Here is a 19272-nt window from a genome sequence, read left to right on the forward strand (position 1 = left end):
CTAATTACAGATTTCACACTTCCGAGTATACCTTAGATAGTCACAATATTCAACATGAACAATCCTCTTCTAGCTTTACAGGTGAGTTTTACTCTGCCATACCGCTTCATAACGCCTAGGGGATCTACCAAGTTCAAGGGCTTGCCACCCATAAGTTTGCCTTTATCTCTCAGCGTGGAATTTCAGAAGATTGATTGGAAGCGATGCTGGCTTTCTGTATTGATATCGTCCTTGTCATGGCGCCATTCAACATACAAGCTGACGATAATCATACTATAGAGTCAATATGCCGCGGTACGAGATTACATGTCACCTGTGTTGAAGGAGAGTAAATTCAAGGAACATGGTCGTATAACGCCAGGTGAGTCATATCATGACTATCTGACTACTTTCTTTTCAGCTCTTTCATGCGCAGCGGTGCAAAGAAGATGAGCTGATTTTGTATCATAGAGGAATTTACCGTAGCGGGAGATTTCTTAGCGTACAAATTCCCAGTTTGGCAATGGTATGTAGGGCTTCCTTTACTTCTGCATAATCCCCCTTCAGCTTTCTCGTTTCTTGAAAGGACAGAAGCTGATATCTTAGCTCTAAGTAGGGAACAAGGTACAATTCAACGAGACTTCTTACCCAAAGAGAAGCAATACTTGATATGTAGGAATGGTATGTCTGTAATTCAGCTTTATGTGGCGTGGCAAGTCTATTAAGCTGATAGTGTGATAACTATCATGAAGTGCCCTCACTTCGAAGAGCCGCTGCTTTGGATTATACAGATCAAGATGAAGATGCTGAAAAGCTTTTGAGCTTTATGGATGAGGTCAGCTATATGGTTCTCTCAGCTTCTGGTTCCATAGCTGACACACGAAATCGATTGTAGGCAGACGAGGAGAAGCCACAAGGCGATGATGAAGATTGGGTAGCTACGCATATTGGAAGGGGTGAGCTTCACTATCCGGCTAATTGATGATCTCTCAATCATGAGCTGAACGTGTCTGACCTATCTTTCGATTTCTGTAAATAGCCCCACAAGCTCCGCCGAATGATATGGATGAAATACCTGATATATCCGATTCACCAACCTTATCGCCTTCCACTTCAACTCAACCACCAACTTCAGCTTTAGCGGGAATGAAATTAGATGAGAAAGAAGGACCGTTAGAAGTTGAAGAGATTCCTGATATAGATGATATTCCTGATATGGATGATGAAGGTGCTGGATTAGAAGATGATATAGTTGATGAAGCTGCTGTCAGAATCGTACATCCTTCAGAGTAAGTTTTGCTGAGCAAAAACGGACTTATTGATCAATCAGCAGATACATCAACATAAGCTTCAGTAGCTGACAGGCTATTCACTGATAGAGCTGATATACAATCGACTGCTAAGCAAAATTTACTCCAAGTTAGAACTTATGATATTGCTATAGCATATGATAAGCGATATTCCACACCTAGACTGTGGTTAAGAGGTTGGGATGAGGTAAGTCTGCGTGAAAATAGCTGTAGTGTAGCTCTAAATGCAAATTCAGCTGTGACTAATGCAATGTTTCATTAGAATAAAAAACCCTTAACACCCGCACAAATATTCCAAGATGTACCTGCAGATCATGCATTTAAAACAGTAACCATGGAAGCGTTCCCACATTCAGGTGAACAAATGGCTTCAGTACATCCATGTAAACATGCATCTGTAATGAAGAAATTTATAGATAGAATGGAAGCTTCAGCAGCTCAAAGGGGTGAATCACCATCTTCAACCTCTCCCGAAACAAGTAAATCCAGTTCAGGTTCTTCGGAAAAGAAGAAATGGGGTATTTCTGGTATGGTTAGAAGAGTTACTGGTACAGGTCCAAGTACAAGTTCTACTGGAACAACCACAAAAGTAGCAGAAAATCTTGAAGGTGATGATCTCGAAAGAGAAAGAGGTGTTCAAGTCGACATGTACAATGTTATTGTGAGCTCAACTCTTGCTTTTAGATTAAGGCCTACGCTATGATGCTAACATTTCATGCAATTAGTTCCTCAAACTCATGAGTTCAATCTTACCTTCAATCGAAGTGAGTCTAGCATACGGTCTCACTATCACGCCTTGATTACTGATAAATCTCTACACCTATCTTAGATCGATAGCACCACATCTACAGCTCTCTAGAGAAATATGTTAGAGTGCTTAATGCGTTGAAGAAAGTTTCCTACCTGTCGACTAATCTAGTCGGTCTCCTGAGACTCAGCATTTTGTATATATATATATATCAATTGTTCCTGTAATAGATCAAAGACTACCTCATTAATGCAATAGTGTTCATTTGTATACGTTGCTAATTCCATTTTACCAATACCTAGAAGGTGCAGCGTCGTATGATCGTAAAATGACATCTTCACATGAAATATATGATGATATAAATTGATAATTGACAATTGTTACTCGCTGAACTATTTTCGCCTGACCATCTTAATCCTCTAAGTCCATCACCATATCACTACCATCAGATCTTGCACCTATCGATCTAGATCTAGATCTAGTCCTACCTCTAATCGGAGACTGAGATTTCATTCTTGGACTTCGATTGTCATTCCTGGTGATAGGACTTCTACCTCTACTTGTTCTTCCAAGAGTTGATCTATCCCTTTCCAAAATATCATCTCTATCTCCTCTAGTGAATTTTGCTCTTTCCCTATCTTGATTTATAGATTGTACTTGTGATCTATCATGTTGCCATTTATCCATTTCTCGATCTAATCTATCACGTTGATTATATTCTCCTCCTCTGTTATTTCTTCCGCCTGATCTATCTAAATCTCGATCTCTATCGCGATAATCTCTATTACTATTATCACTTATCCTATCACCTAACCGACGTGGTGGAGGTCCATTCCTTGGTGGTGGTGGTCTACTATCAGGTCGACGAGAATCGTAATTTCTAGGTATAGATGATCGATGTGTAGTTTCTGGATCTAAATATCTCATTGATCCTCTACCTGTAAAGTGTGAAACGATGTATTATGATCTAGTCAGTTGATCCATCGTCACTCAAAGAATGTGAGATAGTTTAGTATAGAGACTCACCTTTATATACAACACCACCAGAATCTTTGATTTTTTGCCTTTCATCTTCTAATTTCTGTTTCATTACTTTCAAATTTTCCAATCTTTGAATTTCTAATCTTTCTTTTTCTTCTCTTTCTAATCTTATATCTAATTCTTCTTCAGTTTCTTCTCTTAGTTTTTTCTCTTTATCCTTCTTCCTCTCACGTGAACGAGAGCGATCACGACGCGAAGAAGATTTCTTATTGCTCTTACGTTCTTTTCTCTTTTTACTCTTCCTCCTCCTTTCTCTGGAATCATCTGAATCTACTTCAGAAGCTGAAGCTGAATCTGAATCACTCTCATTTCTACGTGATTTACTTTTCTTTCTTCTTCCAGAGTCAGGTGAATCTGATCTGGATCTAATAGGTGATATGGAAGGTGATCTAGCTTTCTGTGGTTTAGCTTGAGGTTTCCTTAATTCTAATTCACCACAATGACTTATTATAACAGGTGATAATGGTCTATCTCTATCATCTACAGATAATTTTCCTATTGATTCGATCTGTTCTAATCCAAATATCACTTTACCAAATACGCTGCGTGAAGGAATTTTTGTCAAAAAAAAAGTAAACCAACATATTGAATGTAAAGAAAAAAAAATCACACTTACACATGTTTACCTGTTAAATGAGGTGAAGGAGCTAAAGTAATGAAAAATTGACTTCCATTTGTATTTGGACCTCTATTTGCCATTACCAGTAATCTATATTACAAATGCAAATCAGCATGATTTTCACATTATTATATGACATTTTGCTACATATAATATCTATTCGACCTGGTCTTTTGCAAACGGGTGAGAGAGAGATGATTTCGACTTACCCCTTTTTATCAACTTCAGTTCCATCACCTTGTAATTTCTCATCATCAAATGGTTTACCATTATAAATACTTTCGCCACCACTTCCATTCCTTTTCGTGAAATCACCACCTTGAATCATAAATCCATCTATAACTCTATGTATTGGACATCCTTTATAATGTAATGGTATATTTGAAATTGGTGATATTCCTTTTTCACCTGTACATAATGCTCGGAAACTATACGAAATGATTGTCAAAGATCAGTAGTGAATAATCATCAACGGTAGAAGGTAAATACAGATTCATGTACTCACTTCTCGACTGTTTTAGGTACACTATTCATTTTGAGTATCAATAACAGAATATTTCAATATCGTTAGTTCCTACTCTATTTTGATCCTTTCCGTGTCTTGTAAAACGTTTCGATTGATTTGTTCACTTACACATCGCTGAAAAGTTCGAACTATCACAGGTCGCAAGATATTATCAGCAGTCGTATGTACAATATATATGTGACAGACAGAATATAGAAACCCTTGTAGCTAGAATTGTCGGGAGCTATTAATATTGTCTTAGAAACTGATAACTCACAACTACTCTCCCTAACGGCTGATCTCCTACGGAAAAGTCGAAAAATGTTCTCGGATTAGGCATTTGGAGATTTTCGTATACTGTGTTTGGATTTTTGCAGTACTACAAAACTATGAGTATGATGATACTCTATCATATATGAAGATGAGAGCAATGCAAAGCCGAAAATGCAATAAGGTAACCTTTCTATGTCATCGCGCTCGAAGAAAGTTCATGTTTTTCAGCAATTTCAGGCAATTACCACGTGGCATATATTTCTTCTTTCAAAACATGCATTAATTCATCATATTTTCATTATTAATATCTATTGTCTACATATGGGTGCAAGATCAAGCTCATAGATGCCAGCATCAGCAGGGCAAGTGATAGCAGGTAGATGTTATCTTTTCAATTACAAACACAATCTTAGCCCTTCTAAGACAGTTTCTTTGTCATCTGCTGAGTCTGTAAATAGGAAGAACTCCTGTGAATAGTAAGGGATCAGCATGAAACCTAATCTGTGCACTAGTATTCGGATTTGAGAAAGGTCCAAACTCACTTCTTCTCCTTTTGGACCATCTGATAGGACCTTGAAACTATCTTTCACTTGAGATTCATCGTACTTCTCCATGACGGTGGTCGCAGGACCAATATATATCGTCTGAATAGGCTTAGCATCCTGTGTTCACGTTTTGGTTGTTAGCTGAACTACTGATAATGCAAAAGACAAGGATCACGTAAACTCACTCCTTCCGCTTTATACAGTTGCATTTCTTTAGGTAATAGATTGAAATACCTTCTTCTCCAGGTCATGCTTTTATACGTTTGTACCGTTACCCACTGATATAGCAAGGATATGTATTAGCATTGTAAGAAGCTCTGACAAACATGGCTATAATGCCTTTAATTTTTGACTTACCCCTCGAAGCATAATCCCACCTTCCCTCTTTGCTTTCTGTAAACTTTCGCTTATACCCAATTTCCTCTGATGTTCCTCTTCAACTTTTCTTCTTTCTTGTTCCTCTTTCTCTATTCTAGCTTGTTCTTCAGCTTGTTTCCTTGCTGACTCCTCTTCTTCTATTCGTTTGACTCTTGCCAATTCAGCTTGTTCAGCTTCTTTTCTAGCTAATTCTTCAGCTTCTAATCTAGCTTTTTGTTCCGCTTCTATGCTAGCCCTTTCAGCAGCTTGTTCAGCTTCTTCTCTAGCTTGCTCTTCAATTTCAAATTTGATTCTCTCTTCTTCTCGCTTTCTGGCTTCTTCCTCTATTCTACGTTTTTCCCCTTCCTGCTTTCTAGCCTCTTCTTCTATCTTGATACGTTCCAACCTTATTCGTTCTTCTTCAATCCTTCTTTCTTCCTCAATTCTCCTTTCAGTTTCTAATCGCTCAGCTTCCAATCTTTCTTTCTGTTCTTGAGCAATTCTTTCAGCTTCAACCAATCTTTGAACTCTTTCTTCCTCTAATCGTATAGCAGCTTCGCGTTCTGCATGTTCTTCAGCTGCTTGAGTTATCTTCTCGGCTTGTTGGATTTGTCCACTATTGGCGATGGTTGGTGTTATCTCGTGACCACCGTTCATATGTCTTGAGCCAACGTTCTCATGAAGTTCCTCTTCCTCAGCATTATCGAATTGATGGTTGTGATCATTATCATTGTCTTCATCGTCAGAACGATCATAAGCCAATCTGACACTTTCTTCATCCGTTTCATGACCATTATCATATTTATAGACATTTGATTCCACAGGTCGATCGCCATTGGTCTTAACCTTCTCTTCCTGATCTTTTCTAAACTTCTCTTGTATGGCATTCTCAACTGTCAGACTCTTTTGTCTTGCATCATATAATGCTTGTCTAGCTGATGGTGAAGGCGATAATTGACTAGATGAGGTATTAGCAGGAATAGGTATAGTTTGACCATGTCCTACAGTATTGGCTGAAGAAGGTGTAGGTATTTCAGATTGCAATGGTATTTTAGGTGCTTGTTCATTGAATTCATGTATATCAGACGATATAGAGTTTTCCATTGGCAAGTCTTTTGGTGGCACAGGTGGAGCATCATCAACAGCGTCGTTTGCAAGATTTTGCCCATTTATCTGAGATTGAGCTTGTGAGTGAGCAAATCCAAATTCATTAGGTTGTGGTGAATCTGGTGGTGTTCCATTGGTATTCTGCGTAGAGGATCTACGTTTGTGGAAAGCTTTTACGATTGAATTATTCTTGAATCGACTTTCTTTAGATGAATTCGGACTTCCATTTGTACTTTGTTGATTCTGTAGATTAGATGAAGACGATGGATCATCATTATTCGACAAACTGTGCACTGTTGGTAAGGTTTTACTACTACTTGTAAAGGTATGTTTTAATCTTGTACCAAAAGATGTCTTTCTACTCCTTGGTGAAGATGAATCATCAGTCTTCCCAAAGTAATCTGCTGACGAGATACCTTTTTGAGATTCAACTTTTACAGGTGATCCTAACGCAATAGGTGCACTTAATGCTGGTCCAGGTGAAGCTGTATCTCCTCTTGGTGGCGATGCCGAAGGTGTATCGTTCAACGATATCACTCTATTCCGACTAGGCGAATTATTGAATTGATGACGTATAGGTGAATTTGTCGTAGATGAAGACTGATTTTCTAAATCACCATATCTTCTAGGTGAAGGTTGGTGTACGCCATTGTGACTGTTCCCTTCAGCATAAGAAGCTGAAATAGATCTTGATGATCCAGCTGCAGGTACACCGTTGGAAGTAGAGGGAAGATAAGGCATAGGTCCACCTGGTGCTAGAGGTGATAATGGGTTTGGATGATCTGATCCAGGTACAGAATATCTTGGTTTTGGTGCAGAAGAACCTGCTCTCATAGATGAAGTAGATTGATTTAATCCTAACCTTTCGCTAATCAATTCTTCTGTAAGTTGTGATGGATGTGCTATAGTGATTAAAGCTGAATAATCCTGAAGGATTGATAGATTAGTCTTTGGGTTCCGCATTGCCATCATAGGGGATGCAGTGGTATTCTAGTGCATTTAACGAAAGAGGTGGTTAAAGGTAAGATGCAAAAAGAAATAGCTTACGGGAAATAATGAAGCAACAGATCTTGAGTGCACAACAGCTCGAGCTGAATAGCAGCCATGTATCAGTATAATTCTTTGGTTTTCCCAAACACACGAATGCCGATCACTCCTGTGCGACTTGTATTATCACTTACCTCGCTTCACACCACTGATATTGGTCGAAAGGGAATAGCAAATGAGTCAATTGCCGAGAACTCCATGAAAACACAACCTCATCAGGTCGAACAGTTTGACTCACCCTACATGATCTCTCAAGAACAGCATCACTAAACCTTTTCCCGCTATCTCACCATATCCAAATAGAATATCCTCATTTGTATCCGTTAGATGTTCCTGCCAACTAGGCAATACGGGTTCACCACCTGAAGCTAGAACTGTTATACTCTGAGATAAAGATGGGATAGGAGAAGGTGATGTGGGTGATGTAGCATAATGAAATAGTATCCTATGTATCGCATCAGGACATAGTCGGTCAGTCGATATGCCGCATACATCGTTGGATGTTGAGGTGGTTTGATTGACGAGAAAACAAAGCCGACTTACCATGTTGTAGGATCATTTGGATTTTGGATTTTACCTCTAATTACCCCTATTTGAGGATCCGATATATCCACTGACATATTACTTATACGGCTTGATTTCTATTATTATTATGCGTTGGCTTCTGCACAAGATGGTGTTCCCACGTATAGATTGGTGATTTGAGTTGAAAAGGCTTTCAATGAGAGAATGACTATAAGAACAGGAAGATATCAGAAAAAAAGTTTAATGTCTTGGATGAGGCAGTGACGTGAAGATAGGAGTTTATTACCGAGATGAACATACCCCACTATTAAGTTGCTCGTTGTTTATGCGATTTTTCTACAAGGCACCACTGAGAACGATATTGATACCTCTCTTTATGCTATTCAACCATACGTTCTGCATCGACAATGAAGATCTATCTGACAAAACACGGCGCCGTTTCCTTGTGATTTGTGAATTACGCTGCATATCCTCAAGGTATTTGTTGGGGGGGGGAAAGATCTACTAAATATTGCTGTAGATGTTAGTCGTATTGTAACTTGTAAGAAACCATTAGCGGAATCAAATTAATCAGAGAGCCAATAAGCAAGAATCCAAATACTCCTTACAAATCGTCTTTAATGTATCTTAATGTACTGAATCCATCTGTTGGCGAAGGACACCAGTAGTGAGCTTGGCATCTTAAATATGGTCTTCAGGGGTGTGTGATGCAAACTACAGATGTACTATCTCTGTTTATGCATAAATCAGGATTCAAAGTGGAATAGCTAAATCCTTATTTTCGAATTCCACCTTGACAATTCTGAAGACATGCTGAACAAGCCCCAGTTCCAGCTGAGACCTGCTGCTGTCATTTACAGGCTTACGACAAATGATCATCTACTCCTTTAGATATAGATTCGTCATATGCAACAACGTTGCTCAACCGCGGAACAGCAAGCGCGTTTCCGAAGCTCTCAAAACTCAGATCAAACAAGCCTCCCTCCTGTCCATCAATATCGCTGCTACCCTATCATACGACAATACAAGGCGTGTCGTTCATGAATGTTTTAATATTGCATACTACTGTGATTTTTACCCGCCTTAGTCTACCGTATGCTTATCAAGCTTAATTTGTTGCTCATTGGCAGAACGGATATCAATAGCCTTCAACGAAGTATTTGTGATGTAGATCGTAGGGTTAAGCGAAATAGCTGCTCCAGCTCTCTATCGTTAGGATGCATTATACAAATCGACAAAAGTGATTCATTCCCAATCTTCACACAACATACAAAGAAAAATTTAATATCATATACCCATGATCCGTTCCTATTTTCAATTCAATCTTAAATAACCAACGAAACCCCTTACAAACATTCTTTTATATTGGAATCTTTTTTTAGCCCGTATATACGTTGATCCCTTTCCAAAAATCGTTTACACGGAAGCGATAGATGTAACTCTCTGAGCTAAAGCTGGATCTTTCTTGTCCATGTCATGTTCAGCTTCAAGTTCAGCTTGTCGTTCGGCATTCCTAGCAGCCTCTTCCTTTTCTTGAGCGATGCGTACATTCTTAGGTCTGCGGAAGAATCACAAAAATTAGCAATCCAAAAGTTTTACGGTCATTTACTGCGGATATAAAACCATTATGGTTGATCGGGTCATGAAAAAGCAGCTTACCTGATATAGTGGATCTCCATATATCTAAGTGAACAAGCGATGATTATCACCAAGATCCACAATGCAATTTGTACAGGCCATCCGTATTTGTAGTGCTGCATATAGAGCTCGGAATCAGTATTCAGTCGATTTCGATCCGTATATAGACAAAATCTGCTTACAGGAGCGGTTTTAGCTGGCCCTGAACACGTGAGACCTGTAGTTAGCAATCAATGACATCTAGAGAAGGATCAGAATGTACTTACAGATAAGGGGTCCAGACCATGCTCCACAGGCATAGTAAAAGGCAATACCAAAACCTAAAGTGAACGCTCTTTGCTCGGCATCGTGGGGATTTAAATCTGATAACCAAGCCCAAATGGGGGGTGCCTATATATCATGAATGATGTGAGTTGATGTAAATATAACTATTATAAATGCATACTGCCGAAGAGGGTGAGAGAAGTATAAAGAAAGCACTCACGGTCGCCAAGGTGAGGAAACAAACGAAATATGAGAAATATTTGGCACCATCACTGACTTTCCAGATAGACATAATGATACCTGGGATAATACCGATGCAGGCTTGAACAATTACTGGAATCCATCTAGTCTGGAAATAATCTGAGACGAAACCCCAAAACCATACACAAACAATTGTGATTGCTCCACCACCGATTGGAATTGCGTTAATTTGTGCCACACTCCATCTTTTTGTTCCATCAGCGTTGACGAGAGATTTGAGCCAAAGGTTGAAATATTGATATGACGCTTGGGCAAGTACTGAAGACTGTAACACAATGTCAACATTGCAACTGAGAACACGATATGTAGACAAAGTATACTTACAACATACATGATCACAACTAAATAGAAGACTGGACTCATTACAGCGGTCTTGACCGATTTTAAAGTGAATTTCTTGTTATCAGCTCTCTTAAAGTTCTTGGTTCGCTCAATTGCCATTTCGACATCTTTAGGTCGAAGCCAGATTGCCAATGGATTAGGCTTGGTTGGGAAGTCGGGTATCAAAAAGAAACCCCCAAGTGCGACAATGATAGTCATAATACCGTCAATGATCTATCGAATGACATCAGTACTGTTTAAAGCACACTTTACATGAAAGTTAGAAAGACTTACAAGCATCCATCTCCATCCACTGATTCCATGTAAACCATCCATGTTCTTGTAGATCGCGGCCTGTACCCAAAAGAGTTAGTTAAACGGAATGGTCAACAGAAAATAAGGGAATGACATACTTGTAGTGCACCGGCAAGCTAATTTTTGAAAAAGGGAGCGATTAGTTATAGATATAAAGACTGAAAGAAAGTTGATTACATACCATGTTACCGACTGAAAATAATGAGATCTGACCGTCAACAACGCTTTTTCTCATGAGTGATGATCAACGTCACTTACCAGTTTGACAAGAATGATAGAAACCGATTCGCAAAGCTAGTTCTCGAGGGGTGTACCAAGACATTAACAGCATGACAGCACCACTATGGTGCGAATCAGTCAGCACGGCGGTTTATGGCTATGATAAGACTGAAGACTTACGGATAACAAGAAGCTTCAAAAGCACCGATGATAGCTCTAAGCGCATATACTTGCTTTGCACTGTGTACCTTGTACATAACGATGGTTAGAGCACCCCAGATCATCTCTAAAGTAGGTAACCACAGGGATGGTCGGACACGGGTGATAACAATTTGAGAGGGAATGACGAAAAGGGCATATCTTTAGAGGTTGTTAGCTGATCTACCACGAGACGCCTAAAGTGGTGGGTTCTACTTACCCAACGTTAAAATAACTAGAGGATGGAGTGTTAAGGATATAAGCGTTGCATTCATCGTGAGGAGAGCAAAATCCGGTGAATAAGATGACAACTCACGTAGTGAAGTAGTTGTATTCATTTCCGTAAAGACTCAATTCTTCGCAATTTACGATCAGATCCTGGTTGTACTTTGCATGATACATTATCCTTTACTCACCTTCTTTCATACCAGAAACATAAGCAGCAGAGATATCTGATATATTGGGATGATCAGCAAATGCAATCATCCATCATTGATGCGTTGATTGAGTGTTTACTTACTTTGTTGATCAAGATATTTGATGACTTGTGACAAGCAGACAAATACTAACAGAATCGCATCCAATTTTGCGACAAACAATCTCTCCCTCTTGGTTTTTTTCTCAATCACTGCCCCAGTTTGAGGATCGATATGAGCGGACGGATCAATGACAGCGATTGCTTCAGTTTCTTGTGGGGAGTGGTTCTTGGCTGTAAAGCCAAACATCGTTGAAAGCATGTTGGCTTGATTCTTCTAATTGATTATATGAGGGTTATAATCGTTATTATCGAGCGAAGGGGTGATTTCAATTTGTTCCAATAAAGGAGTTGGTATCGAATATATATGTTTGACTAATCGCCTATGTGATGAGATAGGGATAGAACTAAAATGTGGGGAAGGGGAAATGCATGATAAGAAGAATCTGTTTCCCTTATCCCTTATATTCTCTTCAACAATTGAGTCAGGAATCTAAGACGATAGGTTCATTTTCCAATACCAATTATAAATTGCCGCTCAAATATCAATTGTTCCTCTAATTGAGCGACTCCGTATCGGTAACTTGGAAAATAACGAGAGATAAGTATGTAATACAAAAGAGTAGCACAAGATACGTCCTGGAAAGTGGGTTTGCAAGATACCCGAATTTCGGTCCAATCGCTAAAAACCGCCTGTTAAGTTTGGCCATCCCTTGTGGTCGAGATTTTTGTGTTCTCACGCGACGCCAAAAGAGGCTTTTTTTTTAGCAATCCTTATCGCATATACCAAGATGATAATGTTGTGGTTCGGGAGAAAGATATATAGTAAATCGAGGGATAAAGGACAACGATGGTCAAATGATCTAAATTTAAGGTGTCAAGCGAAAAAGGTACGAGATTAAAAGATTGAACAGATCGTGGCTGATCAGGCAGTCGGCCAGAGCTAACTGTAATGAATACGGGTGATAAGAGTAAGCAAAATCTCTTCATGTCGGGCCTTACAGATGTCATTTAGTCTCATCCTTATCGTCTTTTTCATGATTTCATGTGGGGTTTCCACTGAATTATTCGGAATTTCTCCCTGACTGAAGGACATGTGACGTAAAAGGCTCTCACTAGCGGAAAACATGAACAAATCTCGGATCTTGTTTTCAGTTGCTTCTCCGTGAGCGCCTTTCTTAGATAGCAACTCTCTTTCTTGTATCGCTCTTGATCACACTTATAAGATTACTATTGAAACGACTATAACCGCATGTGGGCCATTCCCGTACTCAATATCTAAGGAATATCTTTCAGGCGGGGGATCATCCAAACGGAGTTCATCACGGACCGTGCTGATCTCCTTCACTTTGTGAGTTGCTCGGGATTTTCGGTCCGACCCATGTTACGCGCTTGTAGAGATAAGCATCCACCAAGATCTGGCTCACAGCAGAAGAACCCATCCCATGTTGACCATCTAATCCGAATCTCAGACAGTCATATCGGTGTGGATGCTTGGATGACAGGAAGTACGAGTTGTTTTAATCGCCTTTAACTCTTTGGACCGATAGGTCGCTCGGGATACTAGAATGCGGGCAAAAGCAGGGGTAAAATAACGTTACTTGTTTAGGCAGGATACGAAAAGTGATGCCATCGGATTAGTCCGAAGGAAAGAGATTCATGCCAGTTGTCGATGTCGTCGATTTCAAGAATTTATATACAATGTCTTGTAGAATAAAAGCAAGATTACCTATCTTCAGCGTAACTTTCTAAGTATCGTTAGCATCCATACGCCCTATTTCGCCACAACTCATACCCCAATTATGCCAATTGCTATCAGTAACACTGCCCCCGCTCATCCTCATCTACCGATACCTCTTGGTGATTTATCGGTATGGCAAAGATCCACCAGAGATCATCCACTGTTGAATGCTGGTCAGCATGATCCATTGCCAGAGGAAGCTGATATAGTGATTGTCGGATCTGGTTTATGTGGTAAGTGATCACATTTCAGTAACTTGTCATATAGGCGTTATATAGAAGTCAAAGAATGTCTGAATATTAGCTAAAGTGTGATCTTCAAATGTATAGGAGCTGTAACGGCGCATTCATTATTGAATGACCCTAAACGACCAGAGTCAATAGTTCTGTTAGAAGCTAGAGAAATATGTTCTGGAGCATCAGGTAGAAATGCAGGACATTGTAGACCGGATGAATCAAGAGGTTTTCCAGCATTTTCAAATTTACATGGTATAGAAGAAGCTAAACATATATTAAAATCTGAAAGAAATACATTTGAAAAAGTTGATGAATTTATCAAAAAAACAAATATTGATTGTGAATGGACACCAAGAGATACATATGATATTAGTTTATCAGAAAGTTTCAGAGATTACGCTTCAAATGCGTTAAAAACTTTATTGGAGTCAGGTGGAAAACCTCAAGTTGAAGAATTGTCACAGGAGCAAGCTGCCAAAGTAAGTCAAATTAGACAAACTGAACGGTTATGATACTCAACCCGTAAAAACAACATACTGATATGATTTGTTTTTTAGGAAACACGGGTAAAAGATGCTCAAGGTGCTATAAAATGGTGGGCTGGTACGGTAAATCCAGCAAAACTATGTTTAGGTATACATCAACTTAATCAATCTTTAGGTGGTTATTCACTTTATTCCCATGCTCCTGTACATAAAGTAGTCCAATCTGAAGATGGAGTTTCATGGGATGTACAAACGCCTAGGGGTAAAGTGAGAGCCAAGAAAGTGGTTTATGCTACAAATGCATATAGCGATGCTTTGTTAGAAGAATTGGAAGGACTTATCGTGCCGGTACGAGGTGGGTGTTCCGTCGGTCATACCCAAGGGTTGTAAAGCATGCTGATATCTCGATTGCATACAGCACAAGCAATTAAATTAACAGCTGCACCTGCTGGACCGGAGAAATTCCCGAGAATCGAGGGGAGTTAGTGAGTAATTCTCTTTTATAAGAGTCAAAGTCGTCATGAATGATAGAATAGCTGATCTATATGTTCGCTACTGTTTTATAGCTCTCTTAGATACCTACCACAGACATTCTATTCTGTGTAAGCCGCGTTGTTCAAGCACATTTGCCCTATATTCCGTATTCCCGATTTTGAGATGATGCTGATTTCAAGATATTTTGCAAATTAGTTGCTGTCGACCTGATAATTCAATAACACTTGGAACATCTCGTAAATGGTGAATACAAATCCTCCATTATCCGATCTAAAACAGAGATACTCAGAATACTGACGGTCTGTTTTATGATCATATAGGGATGGAATGTCTCCAGAAACTGCAGCAGCTATACAAAATACAGTTGATGATTCAAGTTATTCAACTGAAATAACTGATAATGCAGTTGAACAATTTAGAAAGCTTTTCCCTGAAGGTGGATGGACAAGTCAAGGTATTGAAGAAGGTAAAGCTGTAGGATATGAATATAGTTGGACAGGTATCATTGGTATGGTAAGTTAACCTTTTTGCTTTATCTTCTATCGTCTCAAATCCTTATCAACACAATAAACATCATCTGACTGTTTTTGATCGTACGATTAGACACCCGATTCAGTACCTTTCATAGGTAGTGTACCTAACAAACCAGGTCAATATGTCGCAGCAGGTTATAATGGTCATGGTAAGTCACTAAATCATCACTAACTACATCGCATACATGAACTTATGATCATGTCATTCTCAGGTATGGCACGTATATTCATTTGTGCACCTGCATTAGCCAAACATGTATTAGGTGGTGAATGGGATCCAATCATGCCAAAATCTTTCATAGTTACCGAAGAACGAATAAATAGATTAAGAAAAGGTTTGAATAAAGGTGTATTAAGTAAAGAAGGTGGGCTACCTTCAAAATTAGATGTTTAAACTTATAAAGTGGGTCATCGATTGAGGATTTTAGAGTGTATACACACACCGTTGTACTACCGGATTGTATCGGATGTACATCTTAATGTGCTTTTGGGTCGTGCAAACTGTGTGTCCTTCGCGCATTTACTTGAAATGTCCGCATTCATTTCGTTAACTTCGTTTTTTCATTAATCTGTCTATCTAAAATACCCAAACATATGATTTACATTATCTGGTTTTACCATATGTTTATGAATTACAATATGATCCAAACCTTGAAATATTCGACAAAGATATTTATTTTTCTTCTTGTGTTTACGTATTCATGTCTATACACTTCGTCTATCATCATCTCGTGTATTCATCTACCTTTCAACGCGGAAAAGTTGTCTTCCGTTACAGCTTATGCTTCTATCATAGCAGTCTCTAAAGCATTCAATGATCTATCTTCACCCGATTTCATCCCTGTAGCTAAGTCTTCCGTAGACATCTGACCTTCAGCTTCATATGTTGGTGTACCTAAATCAATATCACTTGAACCTTCACTGAATTCCCCTGATAAGATCTTATTATCATCGATATTCATACCACTGTTGTTTTGATTGTTCTGTGTTACACCAGAATTTAGAGTAGCAAATGGATTGTATTTGTTGATATCTTTTTCGGTTGATAGTGACGATGGGTCCAAAGTTGACGACGTAGATGTGTTCAGGATACTTGTTGAGTTATTAGTGGTATTTGAGTTCGTTGGAAATCCCCATTGTTGCAATTGGTTGGATATCGAGTTTTGAGCTGTCAACGATGAATCCCATTGCAATGATTGTGCACTGTGATCTCCATAGGCAGGCGGAGTGGGAAGAGGAACTTGACCAGAAGAACCATCAAAGTCGTGATGAGGGAAATGCAATGCTTTACTGGTAAATTCAGAATCACTAAATGATACTGAATCACCACTACCGCCCGAGGAGGATGATTGTAGATCAGGTTGTGAAGACGACCGCTGTCTTTGATGAGTCTGCATGTGACCAATAATCGGTGCTAAGCCGAAAGGAGGTGTATCCATGCCGCTAACAGATGTAGCTGAAGCTGACATTTGTGGATATTTCCACGGAGCAGTTCTTGTCGAAATTGCGGGAGGAGCATTTGCGATAGGATGAGAGAATGTTTGAGTCGATAGGTACTGCTGGACTTTCGAGAAAGCTGATAGTAGAACCTGATGATCAAGAAAGTTCATTAGAATTTCCCGTTTCAATAGATTAGGTCCGCTCCACCGATACAAACTTACCTCTTTATCACCTGTTAATTCACATTTCCCTCCACCTTGAGTTTCACCACCAGTAAAATCTCCTACTTCATTCCATCTTCCTGTATCTACTTCATCTTGATGCCATGCAGCATATTTAGCGGTACTCATCGATAATTCGAAACTGATAGCTACAGCTTCAGCGTTAAGGGATGGGTTCTGCACTGATTGTAAATTCGATATGGAAGTTGGATTGACTGGAATTTCGATTCTGAACGTTTCTGTTTGATGCAAAACATACATGTATAGCGAAGATTGTGCTGATGGCGGGAAGCGTAGAGATGCCGCTAAGTCAGGATGTGAGATTCCAGTACCAGGCATTAAGAATCTTGTCCAATTACCAATCGATAATACCGAGATTGGGAGAATTATCAGGTTGACTATTGATGGTAGTATGAATAAGCCGAATTACCCTATATTCTTCTCAGCTGGTACTTACGATCATCATCATGTATCAATCCTCTGAGTGCATCTAGATTTGCTCCATTCTTATTACCGCTTTTAGATAGACTTGCAGATGCTGACGATCGATGACCAAGAGATGCACTTCCTCCACGAGAATGAAGAGGTTTGGGTAGATTGGCATCTCTTTCCTTGGCTCGAGATTTTGATCTCCTAAAGTATATGGTTAGTTGTGCCGCATCGAGAGTATCAAGGCAGCTAACCTGTTCTGAAACCAAATTTGCAAAGTCTTAGGCCTGACGTCTGAACCCAAACGCTTAGCTAAAGCTTCCCTAGCTGGACCGTCGGGATTTCTGAGTACATTAGAGGATAGAGTTTCAGTGTTCATCCTAGACAACTCCATGATAATTCATTTGATCAATCATGTCAGACTCACTTGTTCTCCTCGTACGATTTGATCAAGATATCCAACTGCTCCTTCGTTGGTTTGAATCTTGGTGGCTTAGGCTCCATTGGAGGTGCGGATCTCATTCCCATTCCCATACCCATTGGCATACTATTATACCCCATTGATATACCCATCCTGTGATTTCCAAATAGATCGTTATCGAGCGGCATATGGGACAAGCCTAGGCCTATAGCAGGTGAAATTGCTGTTGCTGGACTAGGGTGAAACACCCTTTTTGTGGGATCACCACCTGACATGATCGGCACTGAGGGTTGTCGATTGAGTCGATTTTGTCCTGGTGAAGGGTGAACTGGATTACCAGGATGAATAATAGGTTGAGTGTTCATCAACAAATTTGGAAATCTAGGTGAAGGGTAAGGAAAAGAGCTTGGTGATGAAGCTGTGGAAGAAGATGAGGCTAAACTGATCAAGGTGTTTGATCTTTTCTTGCTAGTTTGCGGTATAGCTGCACTTGCTGAAAAGGTTCTAATCGGTCCACCAGGTCTAGTCAATTGTGGTCCGATAGGTGAAGGGGCTGTTGAATTAGGCAGCGAGTTCTGTACGTTGTTGTCAAATGTCGGACTAGAAGTGGTGAATCCCGCCAACATCGGTGTCAAGCCTGTCAAAGCGCCTGAAAAGGATGCATGAGAAGCATGATGTCCGTTTATCCCCGGTATTCCGCTGTAGATTGGAGGCGAAGTGATCGATTGAGAAGCAGTGTTGGGAGGTGGTGGTGGCATGGAAGTCATAAAAGACGGGTCAATAGTAGAAGCTGAAGTTGTGGTTGAGGACCATTGAGTATTGGCTGTTGATGGTGTTTGAATTAGGTCGTTGTTTGGTCGAAACATAATGTTACTCGGCTTGGCTGAAAAGGGATAACTGATATTGTCGCTTACGGAAGCAGATGTAGTATACGCTGGGTTGATGGCGTTACCTCGATTGCTGGAATTATCGATGGGAGGTGTATTCAAACCCGTTTGAGATGGACCTGAACGGTTGCTAAGATTTCCCATAGACCAAGCTGGAGTCATTGGTAAAGTTGATGCAGGTTGTATGGTATTGTCCACAGACGCATTAGTCCAGAATGCTGAAGCAGAGTTTTCCATGTTGTTTGCAGACTGCAAATCTACACCTCCTTGAGGCAGTTGCGAATCCCCTTCTTCATCCTTGATAAGTGGAAAGGTCAATGACGAATCAATTGGTGACATCTTATATGCTTAGCAGGTTTGTGGGGAGGTGCGAAATATGTAAAATGGGAAACGTGTGTAACAGTGTCCTGAGATCTGAATATCATGGTCAGAACTGTCTTCTGATTAAGCTAGACACTCATGCCATGACTCACCAGCCTGAGTTAGATTTGCAACCCTGCAAATTTCGGTTCAAAGTTTAGAAGCACAGATTTTCCTAAGGTGTACTTGCTCCTTATTCCTCCAGGGAATATCGATGGCGATGAAAAGTGAAGATGATGATGGAAGGATTGCGGTTGTTCGATAAATTATCTCCACT

At 39.8% G+C, this 19272-nt stretch overlaps 6 protein-coding genes across 6 annotated transcripts; 2 read left to right on the top strand and 4 right to left on the bottom strand.

Annotated features, from left to right (window-relative positions):
- Positions 1-54: 54 nt before the first annotated feature.
- On the top strand, positions 55-2148 carry L201_000733 (uncharacterized protein; the record flags this gene model as incomplete). Its single annotated transcript, XM_066216532.1, has 11 exons — positions 55-81; positions 280-361; positions 451-505; positions 596-660; positions 732-814; positions 875-935; positions 1019-1268; positions 1359-1476; positions 1552-1950; positions 2015-2053; positions 2119-2148. 11 exons carry the CDS (start codon positions 55-57, stop codon positions 2146-2148), a joined length of 1209 nt encoding a protein of 402 aa, XP_066072629.1.
- Positions 2149-2448: 300 nt separating this feature from the next.
- Positions 2449-4542, bottom strand: L201_000734 (uncharacterized protein; the record flags this gene model as incomplete). The annotated part of the gene is made up of 7 exons (XM_066216533.1): positions 2449-2975; positions 3064-3620; positions 3695-3787; positions 3907-4125; positions 4203-4223; positions 4332-4351; positions 4480-4542. The coding sequence occupies 7 exons, from the start codon at positions 4540-4542 to the stop codon at positions 2449-2451; spliced, it is 1500 nt and encodes a 499-aa protein (XP_066072630.1).
- A 328-nt stretch (positions 4543-4870) lies between these two features.
- L201_000735 (uncharacterized protein) lies at positions 4871-8151 on the bottom strand (the record flags this gene model as incomplete). Its single annotated transcript, XM_066216534.1, has 8 exons — positions 4871-4942; positions 5018-5137; positions 5206-5298; positions 5378-7411; positions 7532-7575; positions 7666-7679; positions 7770-7976; positions 8075-8151. 8 exons carry the CDS (start codon positions 8149-8151, stop codon positions 4871-4873), a joined length of 2661 nt encoding a protein of 886 aa, XP_066072631.1.
- A 1321-nt stretch (positions 8152-9472) lies between these two features.
- L201_000736 (uncharacterized protein) lies at positions 9473-12009 on the bottom strand (the record flags this gene model as incomplete). The annotated part of the gene is made up of 15 exons (XM_066216535.1): positions 9473-9614; positions 9716-9810; positions 9877-9896; positions 9961-10084; positions 10179-10484; positions 10544-10774; positions 10835-10894; positions 10954-10971; positions 11037-11047; positions 11114-11196; positions 11255-11434; positions 11493-11507; positions 11589-11628; positions 11689-11724; positions 11793-12009. 15 exons carry the CDS (start codon positions 12007-12009, stop codon positions 9473-9475), a joined length of 1578 nt encoding a protein of 525 aa, XP_066072632.1.
- A 1540-nt stretch (positions 12010-13549) lies between these two features.
- L201_000737 (uncharacterized protein) lies at positions 13550-15631 on the top strand (the record flags this gene model as incomplete). Its single annotated transcript, XM_066216536.1, has 9 exons — positions 13550-13721; positions 13818-14203; positions 14282-14564; positions 14628-14694; positions 14776-14811; positions 14900-14947; positions 15025-15217; positions 15308-15386; positions 15450-15631. 9 exons carry the CDS (start codon positions 13550-13552, stop codon positions 15629-15631), a joined length of 1446 nt encoding a protein of 481 aa, XP_066072633.1.
- A 385-nt stretch (positions 15632-16016) lies between these two features.
- Positions 16017-18974, bottom strand: L201_000738 (uncharacterized protein; the record flags this gene model as incomplete). Its single annotated transcript, XM_066216537.1, has 5 exons — positions 16017-16826; positions 16899-17296; positions 17356-17531; positions 17582-17671; positions 17755-18974. 5 exons carry the CDS (start codon positions 18972-18974, stop codon positions 16017-16019), a joined length of 2694 nt encoding a protein of 897 aa, XP_066072634.1.
- Positions 18975-19272: the final 298 nt, after the last annotated feature.

The sequence above is a fragment of the Kwoniella dendrophila genome, chromosome 1 (genome assembly GCF_036810415.1).
Source record: "Kwoniella dendrophila CBS 6074 chromosome 1, complete sequence".
Lineage (NCBI taxonomy): Eukaryota > Fungi > Basidiomycota > Tremellomycetes > Tremellales > Cryptococcaceae > Kwoniella > Kwoniella dendrophila.